The 19,794-nt window shown below is 42.5% G+C and overlaps 1 protein-coding gene across 1 annotated transcript; it reads right to left on the reverse strand.

The window, feature by feature from the left end:
• Positions 1-1,772: 1,772 nt before the first annotated feature.
• fndc5b (fibronectin type III domain containing 5b) lies at positions 1,773-18,531 on the reverse strand (the record flags this gene model as incomplete). The annotated part of the gene is made up of 5 exons (XM_083981789.1): positions 1,773-1,912; positions 6,724-6,813; positions 12,947-13,145; positions 14,831-14,949; positions 18,453-18,531. The coding sequence occupies 5 exons, from the start codon at positions 18,529-18,531 to the stop codon at positions 1,773-1,775; spliced, it is 627 nt and encodes a 208-aa protein (XP_083837915.1).
• Positions 18,532-19,794: the final 1,263 nt, after the last annotated feature.

The raw sequence follows: 19,794 nt of genomic DNA on the forward strand, positions 1-19,794 counted from the left end.
AGAAAGAAAGAAAAAAAAACTCACTCAGACATTCATGTTTGATGATCCACTCCTGGGATTTGATGGAGAGTAACCAGAACGTATGAATCAAGCAGTTCTCGTTTCAAGAGGAAAACAACGTCCCCCTCTGGTGCTTTGACCGACAGCCACTTTATGTGGTGTGTGTCTGTGTGGACTTGTCCACGCAAAGTCAGGCTACACTTCAGTTTTGGTCACAACAAAATTGAAAAATGGTCTCATGATCCTCTTCTGTTTGACTGTTTTGCATCCTGCGGTTGCACAAGTTTCAGATGCGAGTCTGTTGTGTTTCAAGAGTTCTTCGTTGTGTCAAGCAGAGTTTCTGTGATGGTTAATCTGTTCCTCAGTACGATGGTGTCTGAGAATGGCTTTCTGTTCGGTCTCAGGCTCTGGAAGACATACATTTACTGTACTAGATGATAGACAAAGCAGAGTGACAGCTCAGGACAGGACTGGAAGCAAAGAGTCACAGATCTATAATCACCAAGGGAGTACAGAAGGTTTGGTCTCAAGGTTTGGTAAGGACAACTGTCTACAAAACTTTTCCTCGCGCTCACTTCTAAATGTTTCCAGCTGACTCATTTTAAAAGAAGAAGTCTGTGAAAGGATTTAAATATAAACACTATATATACTTGACATTGCATTCTCTTGACATGTATGATATAATGCTAAAAGACAGAGGCTGAAGTAAGATGGCAGTCCTTGTCCTGCAGTAACCCCAGCTTTCCCACTTTTCAGCCACCTGACTCCTGATTCAGCTTTTAGTATTTATAGCGTCGACTTCCACTCATTTCCTGTCAGATTGTCTATTGTGCACTCCACACAGTAGCTCTCCAGCCTTTATAGTCTGTTTTTTTGACTCCCTGCCCGTTTTAGCTCTTTGCTTGCTCCTTCTGCCTGGTTAATCTCCCTGCCTGTTTGTCCTTGCCTGCTTCATGCCCGCAGAGTCAACTGTTGAACTGGTGCCTATGAGATGCGCTATTAAGTCCTAAACCTTAAAGCAGATATCAGTGGAATGTTTTTGTTAATATAAGTCCTAAATAGTCCTATTTTCCGTCAGCAATCACTTACATGAAGTATTTCAGCCTAAACACGAGTCTCTCCGTCACTCTGCTCTGCTGTAACCCGAGGAGAAAATTTTCCTTGTGGGATACAAGTGTTATCCAATGAGGAGAGAGAACGGCATGAAGGGCTGTGTGTGCAGCCAAGGGATGCGCGTGAATGTGGTGACGTAGCACGAGGACCAATTGATGCCTGACAAGGGCGGGGGCTGCTAACTCATGGTGCGTTCAAAGAAACTCGTACTTTGTGTTTTTCCTTCCTGTGAAGTCATACCAGTTCGATCTGGTACGAGTTCACGGGTCGGAAGTTACGAGTGGCCGTTATAGGGAACTTTCACAGACAACAGGATGGTAAAAACACGAGCTACGGGTTACCTGGAACGCTACCAAGTCGTAGTTGTGACTTGAAGCTGTAACTTACGGTTTCAAAAGCCTGCCTTGAACGCAGCATTAGCCGAAACGGCCGTGAAGCTGATATCTGCTTTAACTGTGACAGCAAATAATCAATGAGAAAACTAGTAATTGATGTCACACAAAAAATATGTAAAGAAAAAAGAAAGAAAGTAGTAGTTACATAAGGTTTTACACAAGAGGGGTGCTTTCTGTAAATGGCAGTCAGTAAACACTTCCTGTTCCTCACCTGTCCTGAGGTTCAAGGAGTTGGTTATTGCAGAAGGCGATGCAGGGCTGGTCTTAGACGTTGGTGCGCAGTAGCCCCCCCTGTGGGTGCTCAGGAGTACTGCACTCTGAGGAGTTCTTGGCTTTGTCCTTGTTGTTGTTGGGCTCATTGTCTTTAATGATGTCATACTGACGACAAAACAGGGCGATTACCCCTAAAGAGAGAAATGGACACGGTGGTTACATGCTGTCATTCCGACATCCCATCTTTCCGACATACCGCTATTCCAACATGCCATCATCCCACCATTCCGACAAGGCTTCCAATCAGGAAATGTGCTTTCCCCACAGGTGACTCCCTCCTACTTATCTGGACTCTATCTGGCCTGCCTAGCCTCTGGTCTTTTTACTGAACTTAACCAACTCCTTTCTTTATCGCCTAAGCCCAACCAGTGCAAAATCTTTTGGGAAAAAGTACGCTATTAAAGGAATTGTCGGAAAGGTAAAATAGTACCGTCATTCCGACCACAGGAGGCAAGAAGTGTCGGAATGATGGGACATTTGATAGAATATTAAGGGTTGCCACTTAGACAATTATTTTGTATAATGTTTGAGAAGTAACAGCTTTTTACACCTCATCACGTCATGTCCAACCACGTGAATAATTTGAATAAATATAATAAAAACACTTGTTCTCTTGCCCAGAATTAGATAAGAAGAACAATACCATCTAAGCCATAGGTAGAGACAGTTGGTCTAGCATTATATCTGAAAACAAGGAAACAGCCTGGTTCTGCTGAAGATAAACATAGACACATGAGAGAAAAAAACATTTATCATTTTACTTTGCACCGGGCAAGGCTATGCTTAAGCTAGGCTAACCACTAACTTTCTTTAGCTTAATTGTTTACAATACAAATGTGAGAGTGGTATCAATCTCCTTATCTAACATATCTCTAAAGTGCAAAAATGTTCTATTCTTTCCTGGATTAGTCATTATAATAACGCTTCATGGAAGGTCAGTTCTAGGTCTGTTTGCATTTATTTTCAAATGCAGGTTTTATCTGATGTTGACCACATCGTGTTTTATACTGACCACCTGCATCATCTGCCTTATGTTGTTGGGTTTTTCATGGTCCCAGCTCAATCAGCAGTAGTTTTGCAGGCACAACACCCATGTGAACATGCTCATTTCCACCCTCTTAAAAGACAATACTGATGATTTTGTTCTCTTTTTACTGTGCCGTGACAAACAGACCTGTCACCTACCCAGCGTGGAGCTGTTAGACAAGAAACACAGCAGAGAGACCGTGCAGCACTCAGGACTGTGCTCACTAAGTTAAAAAAAAAAAACACAATCACCAACTGAAGCATCTCACACAGAGAGGAGCACTAAGCCAGGACTGAGCCGTGATGAATCCATTTCACAATTGTCACTGTTATGTGTGCTCCGTTACTGCACGCGATGACATTGCTCCCTGTAGCTGTGAGTCCATATCCTCGAACAGAGAGGCAAACTCGCCTTGTGGTGTGAAAAGAGTCAATCCACATTTATAAAAAAAAACCACATGCTACTTTTGGCGTACAAAGGGTCATATATCATAGGTATTAACTTAACCCTGCTGATATAAACTGATCCAGGCATCTGTCCTCTGATGCCGACAGATTTCAACTGAGAGAAAAAGTGAGACGAATGTGGTGAAATGTGCAGATGTAGATATGAACTTGATCTTTAGATACCCATGTGAAGCCCGCCTTCAGTGAAAAAGATGAAAAACATGGCAGAGGAGATACAGATGCAAAGAGAGATAAAGAACAAGCACAGAGAGGAGAAAGAGAATAATTCATGATGGCGGAGGAGTGCGTGGAGGGTTGAATCTGGCCTGATCGGGCTTCACTCTCTCTCGCTCTTCTGCTTATGTCAGCCCCTGCTCATCTGATCACTGCAATACCAAAGGGCTTAGAGGGATATCTTACTGTGATATCCCCCAGCACGCCTCATAGGTCCAATTAAAAGCTGAAAAACACAATTCACCCTCCTTCACTTTCCGTTTGTTTTCCCACCATCCTGCTCTCCTTTTTTTCTTTCCTTGAGACACAATTGCTCAGTTTTCCACTCTTCCCCCTCACGCCTCCCTCTCCAAGGCTCTCCAAGCCTCGTGTCCTCTCATGGGTAATTGGCTAGCCCTCTATATTTCCTCTATAAGCCGTATACACTATGTGGGCCATATTTATATCTCATTACATGGGTAAAGTGGGTTAGGAAGGAACATTCATTGCGGTGTGCATTTGTAAAACAGTGCTGAGATGCACAAACACATATCTGCAACAAAGAGCTAATGACTGTGAGGGTTCAATAAGAAGCTTCCACATTTTTTGCTGTTTGAAAAACTAGTGCACGGAATGAACGTCCATGAATGTGATGATGAAAAGGCCACAGTGTCCTCACCCTACAGTACTTACAACATACGTGGTTACTTGTTTATTATTCCATCACAGCGAAACTTGACTTCCTTTCAACAGAAAGCTATAAGTTCACCCTCTGGCTGAGCAGCAGCTTCTGTGAGCGAGTGAGTGAGTGATGTCGTGGTTTTTGTTGACATCAGTATTTTCTCATTATAATGAGTGAGTCAGAGTTTCTGCAGCTGGTACGAGGGAAAAGTGAAAGCTGTCGGATATTTCTCAAGTGTAAAATTCCTCATGACAAAGGAAAAAGCTCAAAATGTTGTAGTATAGTTAAAATGCACAGCATGTTGGTCATAATCTTGACACACTTTAAAAGTTCATGCAAATGAGCATAGTTTGTATCATGTTAAAGGGATAGTTCAGCTTTTTTGACGTGGGGTTGTGTGAGCTACAAATGGCCATTAAGTATAATATCTGCAGTAGAAAGGTCTCTGCTCCCCCCACTACTGAGAAACAGGCAGTACACTGTTGTGAATGAGGGACAATGAATCAGTGTATTTTCGCCGCCTACGATAAGTCCCATCTCAAAATAATACACCAGTTCAAGAGTATGATCTAAAGTAAAATGCATCAGCTGGTCGGAAAAAAGTTAGTTTATCTGGAAGTACTGAGTGAGTTGAGTTCCAGATGCGCCATGCAAGCAGAGACCTTTCTACGGCAGATATTATACTTAATAGCCATTTGTACCTCATACAACCCCGCTTCAAAAAACTGGACCATCCCTTTTAGTCAGCTTAGTCACAGATGACCAGTTTTGCTTCACTTTGGACTTTTGTGAGCTACAAGGGGTCTACAATTCTGTAAAGTTTCCATACTGTGCCTGCATGATTATATTGTAGTAGAATGAGTCGTGTTGCTATCATAGCCATTAGACAAATAGTATTAAGCTTTGCTTTCATATGTCATTTTTCCACTGGGGTAAACCTGCTGATAAGAAGCTGATTGCTGCTTTTTCCACCACCAGTCGAGTTTACCTTTCAGTACGGACCGAGGACTGAGTGATGTCATCATCACCTAGGACAAATTTTTAGTAGATGAAGTTTTGGGATTGTGTGTGAGACTGGAAAGCTGTATTGGACCATTATGGAGAAGTGTTTCTGTTGAGACTGTTTCTCCTGCTCACGTCTACCCCTCTGAGAGCTCTCTAGATTTGTGACTACTGACAAACTTGCGAGTGCTTTTTGGTTTATTGCTTGTGTGGACAAGTGAAACAGTCATTACAGTTTTCAAGGCCTCCGTGCTCCCAAGCTATGAGTCAGGCCTGCAACAAGAGTTTTATTTTCGTTTTGGTTGGAGCGAGAGTACCCATGTGTGACAGTGTGGGCCCCCTATGGAGTCCTAATTCAAGGTAACAGATATGAAATTAAAATAAACTTTCAATTACAGACAGATTATAAAAATTCATTAATATTTTTTAATGTCTTGCATTTACAATATGCATATTATGTTATGTCACCATATTTCATGTTTTGGTGATGATCGTCACAGACTTGACACGAGAGAAAAAAAACTTGACCAATCTAACTGGAGGCACTACCAGTTAACTTTAGTTGTGGAATAAGAGAACAAAGGTTGTATATAAATATATTAAACATAGAAATAGATTTGAATTGTACCCAGGGGTCCAACCATGGTTCACTTAATTCTATTTATCTACATTGGGTGAGGTAGAGTGCTTTTGGGGAATAAATGAAGAACTGGCTTTACTGAATTGAAGGTTACTCTAATTTATTACATTTAATCAGATTCATAGCAATGCAAAGTCAAGTGACTCATACCTTTCCGAGAGTTTCAAGGTAATGTCCCATCATCCACCTGTTCAATTCTTTGTCCTGGGGAACTCATATAATTTAAAAATACACCACACTGACATCATCTGATGTTTTTATGACTCTCATTACCATTTTTCTTAATTAATTGTTCCTTATGTCGTTTAATTGTCATGTCATTGTTTGGTTGACTGTTCTTTGTTCTTTCTTTGAACAACGACCTTAATCGACTTCCTGATTAAATAGTGATTAAAGAAGAAATTACGTCTTAGCACATAAGCTGACATAAAATACAATGTTTATATTTGTTAAGTTTATTGTATAACGTGACAGGAGTGTTGATTCAGACACATTTGATTTATTTTGAGTTAAGGCCAAAGTTCCAGCTCAGACCCTGAAATTGTCTTTCATGATTAAAACACATCTCCAATGGAGATAAAACAAACCTACTTCAAAACACAAACAAACACAAACACATTTCTGTCCATTGTGACAAGTGACTATAATAGCTTCTTCCCTCCTGACACGGTTTATTTTCCATTTCCATAGTTGCTCTCAGTTGATGGGTGTACAGAATGGAAACCTGGATTTGATGTGTTGTCATCACCCAAAATGCACAGTGGCCAGTTTAGCTTTACATCATTTCAAAAGCACTGCAGGGCAAAAAAAAACAAAAAAAACAAAAAACAAAAAAGTCATCACCTCAGCCTGAGAGCTTATTTGCCCCCAAAGAAAGTGGATTCCTATAAGATCTGCGGTGATAAATGTGCGATGCTGAGGAGGACTATTACCTGCCCACATGATGAGCACCACTACAATGATGATGAGTTCTCCAGCCCTCAGCTGGGCGGCCTGACCAAACTCCTCCATCGTCACTTCGTCTGGAGAGAGAGAGAGAGAGCATACACACACACACACACACACACACACACACACACACACACACACACACACACACACACACACACACACACACACACACACACACACACACACACACACACACACACACACACACACACACAGTCAACAAAGTGCCACTGAGGACACGGCGATTCATTGTCCCAGAGAGCAAATGTGAAATTGCCATCACTCTGAAAGTCTGCAGGGGAAGATAAAGGAATCAAACAAGGCGACTGGAGAGCAGAGGGAGGGCGGCCCGGTGTAAATTCTGCACTCTGGTCAGTGTAATTAAAGCTAAAGTCAGAGCAGAGGTCCCTAGAGACGGAGAGAGCTGGATCCTTACCCTCCGTCACTCCCTGTGTTTCTCTGACAGCTCCACACCAATCACAGGGTTAAAGGTTTAAACACAGTCCACTACAACACCTCCAACTCCGTGGCCTCATGCTAACCCCATTCCCATTATCAACCTCCCTCCCGCTGCTTCCTGCTGCTGCCTAACATCTAATTGGCTGAAGAAACATGAGCAGATTTGACTGTGGTTGAATTTAAACTGATATAAATATTTTAAATTTGACTTTTATTTTGAAATCTGATCAGTAACACTGTGAGCAACCACAGGAAAGGTTGAGTTTCCCCCTGAAACTCCTCTGCACACTGTTTTGTTGTCAGGGTCCAGATGGATCGGGGGCAATGCTGCTTCTCCGGTCCAACTCGCTCTCAGGTCTCCTGTTGCCATGGTGATCCCTCTGAGCTGAAGCTGAGGCCTCAAGCTTGACAGAGGGGAGCTTATACTCTAATAAATTGGTAATAGCAGATTACATGTCTCTGTTGTAAAGCCCGAGCTTAGATTTTTTCTCTGATTCAGACAGGCTTGAGTTGGGTGCGACACTGTGCGTCTCTGTGTGTGGAAGCTGCTCACTGATCCGTCTTTGAGCCGGCACACCAGGTAAACGCTTACCTTTGCACAACTAGGACTCGGAGCATGTGCAGCCATCATGCATTAGTCAGCATGTATTCTATCTCATACACACGCTTTAAGTTGAAAAGATGCTTTGAATTATTGATCAATCTGCCATATTTTCTTAAGCAAATAATAATATATCAGAAGATAATGGGAATATATTTCCCAGGAAGCAAGGTGAAGTCTTTAAACATTATTTTGTTTTAGTGACTATCATCAAAAATATTTTGTTAACAGTGATACATAATTAACTAACTTATTTTTAATTGATTTTTATTTCTTACTACCGCCAATTTAGATATTTATGTTTCTTTTATGTTTTTATTCTTGGGTATTACTACTGTTATTATTTATTTATTTATCTATTCATACATGAATTTATTCACTTGCTTATTTATTTATCCTCCTTTTCTTTTCCTCTATCAACCCATCTTTTTTTCGATCCCTGTAAAATAAAGGATTTTTTTTTTTTTTTTTTTTTTTTTAAAGTATATTTTTTGGCTTTTCATGCCTTTATTCGATAGGACAGTTGAGAGTGTGACAGGAAATGGGAGGCAGAGATGGGGGGAATGACATGCAGGATAGGGGCGTCCGACTAAACACCGCCCCGAAAAAAAATAAAGGATTTTTAACAACATCTCAGAGTGCCTCGGACCCATCAGTATTGGACTGCCTTTTACTTTTTATACCACTTACTTGCACCGGGACAGTCTCCTTGCTGTGTGTTCATCTACTCTCACCCAGGGCAGCACTCACATTTCTTCTATTATCCATCTTTTTTTTCCATCTTTTTGTTTGTCTTCTTTTACTTTTAACTGTGTCTGTCCTTCTTCTGGGGCTAGGTGCCGGAGGGATGGGGGTGGGGGGGTTGGTATCTGTTCTGGGGTATGTTGAATTTACATCTGTAGAACACTATTGTTTTTCTAATGTAAAATTACAAAATATAATTACAAACTATTATATATAATGGTTATTATCAGTATGCTGCTCCTTTGTCAGAGTCACTACTTTGCTCTCAGTTGACCTTGTGACCTTTAACCCAGCAAAAAGCAGGAATCAAAGGCACTGAGCTGCGTTCCTTCAAGGCAGCAGTCTGAACAAGTGCCAGACAAAGCAGCTTCTGTAAATCAGGTTACAAGTTATTCCCTAATAAACGTCAGATAAGCTTGTTACAGTGTTTACTGTACACGGCGGCTGCAATAATCAAAGCAGCTTTAATCAGGTTGCAATCAAATTACCGGGCCCTTGTATTTTCTTGCTCCACGCGAACGTGTGTTAACTGTGTGAATGCGATACAGGCTGTCGCTGCTCGCCCGCTCGGTTGACTGTCAGTGATGAATTAAAGGTTGAAACTGTTCCGGCAGCGAGGAGGCTCTGTAATATTTTACCGCCGCCGAGGATTGATTTACAAAACTGCAGATTTTGCGTCTCTGTGTATAACGTAATAACCGGCATAAAACCTTCCACCTCAACCACTTGGCATTGACAATTTTTTTTTTTTTTTTTTTACTTTACCACTTCCTGGTAACTTCAGTGCACTCCAGACTTTTGTCAGAGACGGGAGGAAAGATGAACCGACAGACAGACAGAAGCCAAACACAGGCAGGATGTGTGTTGTGTTGCATTGCAGCCTGCAGATACTAAATAGTGTCAGGCTGATTAATACCCGCTTAGAAGGGGAGGAAGGCAGTAATGGCTGAGAGATTTAATCAGGGCAGCTAATGAATGCTTCCACAAACACACTCGCACGCACGCACACACAGACACAATTTGCGCGCAGTGAACTTCCATCAAAGTCAAGGCAAACAAAACGAGTCAGCCCCCTCAACATCAAGACAAACTGCTGAGCGGCTAAAGGCCGAACCCACCTCACATACACCGCACAATATTACTGTGCTAACAATATTTCTGTCTGATATAAGAGCTTGAATCATATTTCATCAGCCGAATGCGTTTGTTTCCTCTGTCCTGTTCATTTTTTTCCCTTTTTCAGTAGTTTTCATGAAGCAAGCAACTCCATCTTTAGTGTTGTTCAAAAGTTAAGAAATTCATTTATATTTGATATTCTAACATCTATACTGCAGTTTGTGTTTGTTCCTATGAAGTATGTAATTGTATGTTCTTCTATATATGTGTCTGCATGGTTATCAACATGATGTTTGCTCAGGTTCTGCTTAGATCTAGCCTAATAAAATGTCATTTTAAATAAAGTCCAAATTATTGAGGAGTCGTTGTGCTTGTCAATCAAATGCTCTCTCCAGGGCTGCAACTATCTCTGTGTTGAAGCTCATTTGTGAAATTGAGACATTTCCTGTCATCTGATCAGTTATAGTTTCTGTCTGAGTTACACATTAAACTGGAGGTCGATAACAGACATATGCTGGAGATTTTATAAACTGTCATTAATGCAGAAGTCAGGCTCTGATGGTGGCTGATGGCTGGAGCTTCCTCCTTGTCTGCCTTCAGCTACATTACGTATGTTATTGCACCAGATATACACACAAAGGTAAGGCCAGAGAATGACCTTTGTTACTTCAACTCCATTCACTGTAAGCATGATAAGGTTTTTGGTTATTATTTAGCAAGACCAGAGTTTTCCCTCAGCACCAGCTGGCAGCCACACGACCAGACATGAAGGCAGCTTTAACAACTTGACTCTCCCTCCTGAGTCTGTTAGAGAAAAGCTGATTTTGAATGTAGAAGATTGTTACTGTGTTTTTACTGTTTCAATCAGGATCTTGAGAAGAGATCTCTGCCCATCAGTCATTTTTAAAATGCACATTATCCCCAACTCTACGTCTAGTCTGCAGCATCTGTCTGATCCTGCTGTCTATCCCACATACTCTCTCTCTCTCTCTCTCACACACACACACACACACACACACACACACACACACACACACACACACACACACACACACACACACACACACACACACACACACACACACACACACACACACACACACACACACACACACAGCATTGGTTTACCAGAGTTTGACACATTTTAGATTTGTGTCACACTAAACAGTTAGTTGACACACAGACAGCTGTCTCTGTACATCCTGTTGATGAACCAGCGGCTGTGACTGTGGACGGACAGAAGATTGAAACACTTAGTTCTACTTCAACAGGTGTGTTTTGGGCTTTTTTACTTGGTTTTATTTCTCTGATTTACAGCTCTGCCTGTCTGTGTCACATTAACAAGCTCAGCCTCAAAAAAAATTCCAGCTTGAGCTGAGCTGAGCCCGTGCTCATTCTGTCTGAGCCTGAGCAGACACATTAACTGTATATTTATCTATTCAGATGTGCAAGGTGGTGCAATTTACAACACTTTTGTTGTAACCCTATTATGCAGTGGTTTAAAGGGATAGTTCAACATTTTGGCAAATTGGTCCATTGCCATAATCCCTATAGTTTTAGGAGTAGGTTTGTTACCTTTAATTGTCAGTGCAAGCTATTTTTTAGAACGGCGGAGCAGAGCCGTGAGCTGCTCAGAGCGTTACAAGTCGGGGGCAGTTTTTCAGCAAGCAGTCTCTTCATTTACCTCGAAAACAACTCTGTCTCGTAACGTTCCATTATTATCTCAGAGCCTGGTGAATGTGCAGGTCACAACTTGTCCACGAGAGCGTTTTGGAGTTGTTGGATTGTGTATTTGATGAGTTTGACGAAGGAACCCAAGAAATCCCATGGGCCTCTGTGCCGTAGCTCTGAGCAACTCTGTTCTGCCGTTCTAAAAATAGCTTGCACCGACAATTAAAGATAACAAACCTACTCCTAAAGCTATAGGGATTATGGCAATGGGCCAATTTGCCACAATGTTGAACTATCCCTTTAAGGTCAACACCAGCCCGACCCAGGCCCTGCAGAGGGGTGGAGGGGTCCTGGCCCGACCCAGACCATTGTGGACTTACAGAAAATCTAAGTCATGCTGTATACCAAAAACCTTATCATGCTTATGTTTTATAAATTAAGTTATGCATGATGTCAGCTAATACTCCCGCACAATTCTTGACAATTTATTCAGCTAATTAGCGAAGAAGCTAAGTGGAAAAGGCTATGTCCACACACCGTTCCTGTTTGAAAACAGTAAACGTTGCCTAACAATTCAGCATAGTGGATGTGACATGCCTGTGTTTGCTTCTGTGTTTGAAATGAAGGTTGTTTCAGAAATTATTAAGAATTTCACTGTTTACTAATGAACATTCACCTGGCTTGTTGCTTTAAAACAGCTGAAGTGACTTATGATGTATATTTTTTACAATGCATACATAGCTTAAACAGCTCTCCCCCCTTATTGAGGCTACAATGAGCTCCCACATGAGGGTGTTTCTAGGGATTGCACTGCTCCCTAACATCCTCCCTCTCTCTCTTCCCTCTTATCAACTTGCTGCTGATGAGCGTTTAGCGTTCACTGCGTCCCTCTGAAGCAGCTGCTCTCGGAGCCGTAACTGGGTCGGACATGATAAAATTGGAAGTGCTGCAAGCCGCTCCAGATAACAGCATCCTCCTCGTTTGAGAACGAGAACAATGCATTGCATGGGAGGTGGGTCTCACAGAGATTGGCTCGCTCTGCGCTTTATTTGTATGAAACTATGAAATAACCATTTCCTTTGTCCTGATAAAGACTAAACAGAACATTAGTCCTCTGCTGTGTTATTGTTTCTGATCAAAAGCTGCTTTTCCAAAATCCCTGCATGTACCTGCATGTGTAAATATCTGCACGTGCAGATTTGTGTGTGTCAGCGAGTGGGGAAAAATAGCTGTGTTTACACTGTGCGAGTGCTTGTGTGCTTTTATACTTACACTTCTGTGCTCTTGCATAATGAATTTTAATGATCAACCTATGAGTGTGTTTATAGCAGAAGCAGAAGTGTGTGTAACATTCATCTTTTTCAACTTTTGATGATGAGTTTCACTGTAAAAAAAAAAATGGTCTCAGTGTTTGAAAGGTAATGCAGAGTGGCAGACAGGCCTGCAGTACCAGTGACGAAAGGGAGGAGTAAATCGAGCTGCTAATTAAGCTCCAGTGTTCATTTAAGTGTGTATAATAAATAGGTTGACACCAGACGTTTCACATTTTCACCCCTATGTGTGTATGATCAAAGTAAACACCATTCAACTCTTTTCACTAATGAGTCCCTCACCTGGACTCTTGGACGCCATCTTCTCCGACTCTTTGGGCGTTCTGAAGAGGACGGGCTGACTGGGGGGGCTGCTGCCTCCCATGCTGATGCTCTGGACGTGGACGATGTACTCGGTGTCTTCATCCAGATCCCACAGAGCGCAGGAGCGTGTGGTGGTGTTCACCTCCTGGATGAACCTCAGCATGCGCACATCCTTCTTCTGCAGACAAGCGGAGGCAGAGAGAGAACAGTGTAATGTGATACTATATATTGATCCCTGCGGGGGAAATTCTTTGTGTTTTGGCAGCACCTCGGCAGAGCGCTCGCAGGTCAGGGTTAAACTGATGCATCGGGTCAACGTCTGATATTTTTGAACCATGCATTATAGTGGGTTTTGATTTTCTGCCAACATGCCTAGGACACAATCCTGCGGGAGCCACTTGATGTATGTAAGTTCTCAGACACAGAGAGAAACGGGAACAATATTATTGCAATCATAACCTCATATCACTTTAACTGAAGTCACAGGTTCAGCTTTCCCTCAAGGCAAAACAAAAGATCTTTCTACTCGTTAGCAGTAACGTACTGGCTGCGTCTTTTAAATTTTTTTTTTAAAATCAAATGCAGATTTCTGGTGGCAAACTGCTGATGATCCCCTCATGTGAAACTCCTGCCCTCTGGTTCGGGTTGATGTGGTGCAAATGCGTACAAGTCTCCTCTGGTCAAGGTTTGTAAAAAAAAATAAATAAAAAAAATGCTGAGATAAAGCCTCATGGGTTCTTTCTTTTCTTTTTCTTTTCTTTTTTCCCCGGGAAAGTAATTAAGCTTAAAGAAACAGAGTGCTTCTCTGACCATGTACGCTCAGCTTGAAATGTACATTATTATCCTGCTAAGACTGTTTGCTCGGGTCAATTGGTTCCTGTTAGATCCAGAGCCAGTCTCCTGAGGAGCACGTTTATTTAACAGGCAATTAAAATAGTGGGATTTCTTAACCTATTAAAACTGTGCATATACACAGAAAGCATCTGCAACTGTTTGGCTACAAAAAACTGACTTTGACTTAATTATGATGAGACAGTCTGAGTCACTTTATTAGGAACAGCACACTAACACTGAGGTAGTTCATCTTCTTGCTCTCACCATCTCTGTCGTGTAGATTCCGCAAGATGCTTCAAACTTTCCTCTGAATCCCGTTTCCGTGACGACATCGTTGCATCATAATGGTTTCTGCAGATCTGCCAGCTGCGCATTGGAGCCGCTGATCTCCTGATCTACTTCAAACCAAAGGTGCTCTACTGCGTCTACTGCACCGCTGCGCTGCCACATGACTGGCACAGTGGGGAGCTGCATCAATAAGCAGGTGCACAGAGGTTCCTAATAAAGGGCTTTGATCAGTATATCTGGGTGATGATCATTGGAACTACAACTACCATAATGAGGATGTAAAGCTTTTTCTGGATTCAGTCAGTTATGCTGTGGGCTGCACCCCGAGTCCTATTTTTGTTTTGTTTTTTAGCCTGCACTTGTTTATTTGGCAAATTGGCATCATTAAGTCATATTCACTATCAGCAGATCTTCACTGTCACTATCACTTTGATTGCTTTGATACTGAAAAATATACTGCAGCGTAATGAGGAATGTTTGTTTTTATGATTTGTGACATTTATCAGCTGTAAAAAAAAACGATGATGTTCTCAGACCACATTCCTCACTGAAGAGTGTGTAAGATCGGACTGACAGTGGAGACGGTGGAGTAGGAGTTTTGAAGCAAATTACAGGGAAGGGGTTTTAAACTAATTGCCTCCGTAACTACGTGGGTGAGAAATTCTGAAATGTCTAAAGTTGTTTCTCTTCTCTCTCTCGCTCTGCATGCACTCACATGAAAGACACAACACACACACACACCTGTTGGGTGATGGCGAATCCGATGACCGGGTCCCCCTCCAAGATTTCCCACGTGACCACGGCGGAGTTGACCTCGAGCTCTCTGATGGTCACATTGAGCGGAGCTGACAGCAGGGTGTCTGACATGACATGTGGAACGACCACGGGAGACAAATAAGAAGAGACAGGTCATGAATATTTTGTCTTTAAACCTTGTAACGCACGCAGCAGATGCTCCTGTGAAGACCTGAACACACATCTCCATTGGCCTCTCCATCTCCATCCCTCTCTCTCTCTCTTTCTCTTTGAACTCTCTTGCTCTCTCGCCCCGCCTTCCTTAAGATCCTCTCTTATCCTCCCACAAATTAATCTTCCCCCCTTTCATTAATACCAGGCCTAATTAACCACACGCAGGTCTCTTGGTGTTTCCCTTGAAAAGGCGTTCTTTCTCATCCGTCTTTGTCGTGCTGCTTCCCTTTCTCACACTCACAGGCGTTTTCTTCCCATCTTTACCTTTCTTTCCCTCTCTGTTCTCACTCCTGTCTCCCACGCACATCTCATTAAAGTGTGACTCATGAGGATCCGCTCCTTCTGTCATCCTGACAATTGATGCTAATGTTCAGGATAAAAATCTCACACCCCACAATGCAATGCACTTGTTTGTCAGGAGATTAACTATGATGGACTAAATTACAGCCTCGCTAAGGTTCCTTCCCTCATTAACTGTTAAGGGAGCAGAGAGTGGAGAAAAAAACTCATTGGTAGGGGCGTGTGTGTGTGTGTGTGTCTGTGTGTATACAAACTCAGGCATATTTATGTGTGTTCTAGTACAATGTCAAGGTCTGAGTCTGACGTTGTTTTTACAAGTCAGACTCACGGGAAACACAGACCTGGCTCTGATCGCAGAAGACCTTGACTAGACACACTCACACGTCACACACACATGCGCGCACGCACGAGTTTAGCAATGAAACGTGCATTTTCTACCCTGTGCTCCCAGCGGACAGGCTCATATATTTCTGTTTATTTAAATTAGTGTCTCCCATAACGCAACTGTTATTCCAGCAGAGGCATGCTGGGAATGAAATGTACAATTAGCACGTTGGTAGAAGTCTTACAACAGTCATAAAAACTGGTGACAGTGGCAGAGGAATGTTGTCCTGAAGGAATAAGGAATCAAGGGTGAAGTGGTTAGACTTTGAGGTTTAAAGGTCAAGGGTGTGGTGACCTCACAAAAAGGCTTCGTAAATGTAATATCTCTATTACACATTCAGGGAATTCCTTCAAATTTGGTATGAACATTGATCTGGATTCAGAGATAGGATGATTACATTTTAGTAGCTAAAGGTCAAGGTCATAGGGTTAGGGTTGGACCACACAACACACGACTTTGACCTTTGAACGTAATATCTCTGCAAATTCAGGGAAATGCAGGTACATTTTATTTTCAAATGGACTAAAGGACAAACTGCTGAGACTTTGGTGGTCAAAGGTCAAAGGTCAAGGTCGCAGCGACCTCAGTAAACACTTTTATTTGCCATTTTAGCCAGAAAGTTTCAACATAACTTCACACAAATAGTTACTATTACATAACTATGATGACATCTAAAACTAGGGGTGATGAAATCATGAGGCAGTGATCCTAGTTTCTTCAGTTTTAACGACAGATTTCAAATAAAGACACATAAGCATCTGTCTGAGGTTTGCTCCCGGTACCGACCGCAGACTTCCCCATGCGAGACCGAGTACGGCTGTGTTTGCAAATTGGCAGAGTGTGAAGTTGAACGTGGCAGCACTTCTTTTGTGATGAATGCTCCTTTTTTATCTGTAAGGAGAAAATTGTGCTATTCAGTCTTTCAAAAGTTACAAAGTCGCGTTGTTAACACCGCTCCTCCCCACACACACAGCCTCATCCGTAGCCGCCGTAACCTTCCCCTCTCCATTTAAAAGTGTGTCTTTAGGATACGATTACAGTACAGTGCTCTCTCTCTCTCTCTCTCTCTCTCTCTCTCTCTCTCTCTGTTTACCTGCCAGATTACCAGCAGAGATTGCAGTCTGTCACTTACAGCAAATTAGATTGCCACATTGTCTCACATCTCTGCAAATATTGAACCTCCAGCCTGCGACTTGTTTCGGAGAGTCAAAGGATGGTGTTAGAGGAGGAAGAGCAGACTCTCTTATTCTCTCTCTGCTCTCCCCATTGTCTGAACACAATCCTCAGAGCACAGCAGAGAAAACTGGAGTGTTACACGGTGCAACTGAAATTAAATTTTTTTTTTCTTCTTTTTTCGGTGGGCGACAAACTCTCTCAGTGGCTCCCAGAGGCTCTGTGTGTGTTTGCTGATGCAGAGTAGATGTGTGGTGTTTGTTCAAATCTGTGTGCGATACATAACTATGACTCCGTGTTTGGTGAGCTGTTTTCCCACTGTTTATCCTCCAGCTCACACACACACATACACACACACACGCACACACACACTGAAACAATACAATAGCAAAAAAAGGGATTCCCATTCATTCTTAAGCTGTTTGCTGCCACAAAAAGAAAAAAAAAGCCAAAAGCTGGCTGCAGAATCACAAAACTCCCTCTTAATGCTACATTCATCTCCAGCATCAGGAAGCCAAATATCAAATCTCTGGAGGCTGAGATAAATCCCACACGATCATATCTCCAAGATTTGGGCTTTTCAAAGGACCAGCTATCTGTCATCTCTCAGCTTATCACCCAGATCCTATGTAACAACGTTAAGATCCTGCGCCTGAGATGACTATTCTTCTGGAACATAAGCCGCTGCAGGTTAAAAATATGCAATACCATGAAAGATAGATGAGCTACTATATCCAACATGCATGATATATGATGATTAGAAGCTATGCTGGGCGTGAGGCTTTGAATAGGAATTACTCATTTTTGTTTAATGCCGTTTCATATCCCTCCAGGACACTGATGGATGCTGAAGCTGGAAGTTTGAAGGCAGGGGTACACACTTTAAGGCTGCAATGAAAGATTATTTCCAATATCAATTAATCACCTAATTCTTTTTCTTAATCAACCAACATTAAAAAACGTGACAGATTATCAGTGTGACATCTTTAAATGTGCTGTTTGTTCAATCTTTAAATCTTATTCTTCGGTTAAGTGCACATTTTTCCAGATCATTCTCCTGAGAATTCAAGAACTTTCTTGAACCAACCACACCACAGAAACAAAGATAGTTTTTCTTGTCTTCAAAATAGGAATAAGCCCCCACACTATATGGAGACATAAAGAATATGAGCCTAAGTCTTAACACAGTGAGAGGCTAAATTGTGTCAGCCATTTTTGGCATTACAAAGCTTATTGTTTCTACCTAGCAGATGCAAATGTTGATGCTGATGCAAAAACACACGCAACACATACAGTACCAGCACATGCGAACGCATCCATAACAATGTGTCATGTCAGGTGCTTTTTCCAAAGGAACCTGCTAAATAGACAACATGCATCACATTAGACAGCTGTGGTCCAAACACAGTGGTACTACAAGGCAGCATGGGTTTGATCAGCTCGTGCATCATTATCACCACCACCATCACCATCACCATCATCACCACCTTGTTTACTCGTGATGATCTCTCATCATCAACCTGTGGTAAAACTCACCGGCGTTAACGGAGGACACCGACAGGAAGCCCAGCAGGAGCAGCAGCAGCACCGCCGCAGACAAGCCTGGTTTTGCCATCCTCCTGCTTCTTCTAGCGGAGCTTCACATCCTGCGCGGCCCATTTATAACATCCCATTTAACGGGAGGGAGCGAGCATCCCGGTCGCTGCCGGAACGGGGACTTGTTGTCCCGCAGACTGAGGCTCACCTGAACTTGGACGCTGCAGCAGCAGAAGAGGCGCAACAACAGCCGGAGGAGGGGATGGAGAGGGACAGAGAGAGAGAGAGAGAGAGAGAGAGAGAGAGAGAGAGGGGAGGGGTGCTGTTCGATACCGTGATCGGGGGGGTGTGGGGGGTGGGTGGGGGTGTCGGTACCGGTGGAGCCTCAGCGACGGACGGCCTCTCTCTCTCTCAGACTTTGAGCCCGGCGGCTGGTGACGGAGCGGCGGAGTGGAGAGGCTTTTACTACGCGCAGAGGTGAGCGGAGCGTAAAAGGAGTGCGCAAGTGCTGCAGAGTGCAACGTGCAGCCACAGCTAATGACTCTCTCTCTCTCTCTCTCTCTCTCTCTCTCTCTCTCTCTCTCTCTCTCTCTCTCTCTCTCTCTCTCTCTCTCACACACACACACACACACACACACACACACACACACACACACACACACACACACACACACACACACACACACACACACACACACACACACACACACACACACACACACACACACACACACACCTGCAGCAGTCATAACCAGGTTGCTGAAAGAAGTATTGGCCTATTAGGCTATCAATATACTTCAGTGCTGTAAATACTTTTCATGTTATCAATAAATTCATTGATTAGTTCTCTGACAAACTGGTAAATGATAAGTGATTATACATTGCTCAGCATGGGGATTTGCTGCTTTCCCCATTGAACATCTTTTGACTTTGGGATTGTTGGTCAACAACACACATGTCCAGAAGATGGTCATTAAACAATTCATTTCTAAATTGGAAAAGTTACAGCTTATGTATGACCTTGTTTGTCAGGTTTGTGAATGTTCCACATAAAATTGAACCAAAAACTCAACATGAAGTGCTGAGTATGCTTTAAGAGCAACCGTAAATCTCTGAATTCCTCTGACATCATTTAAAAAGGACACTTCACACATGAAGCTTTACTTGACATATAAAGTACAGTAGTCTACCATCCAGTTGGACGATGTCTCCTGTGACTCTGCAGCCGTGATAAAGTAACAGAAATTAACCCAGGAGATTCACTTCCTGATTTAAATTTTTCCTTTTTTTGTCCTTCAACTTAATGCGTATTATTTAAATGCACTACACCAGTCTGTTTGAG

This window comes from Trachurus trachurus (assembly GCF_905171665.1).
Source record: "Trachurus trachurus genome assembly, chromosome: 11".
Classification (NCBI taxonomy): domain Eukaryota; kingdom Metazoa; phylum Chordata; class Actinopteri; order Carangiformes; family Carangidae; genus Trachurus; species Trachurus trachurus.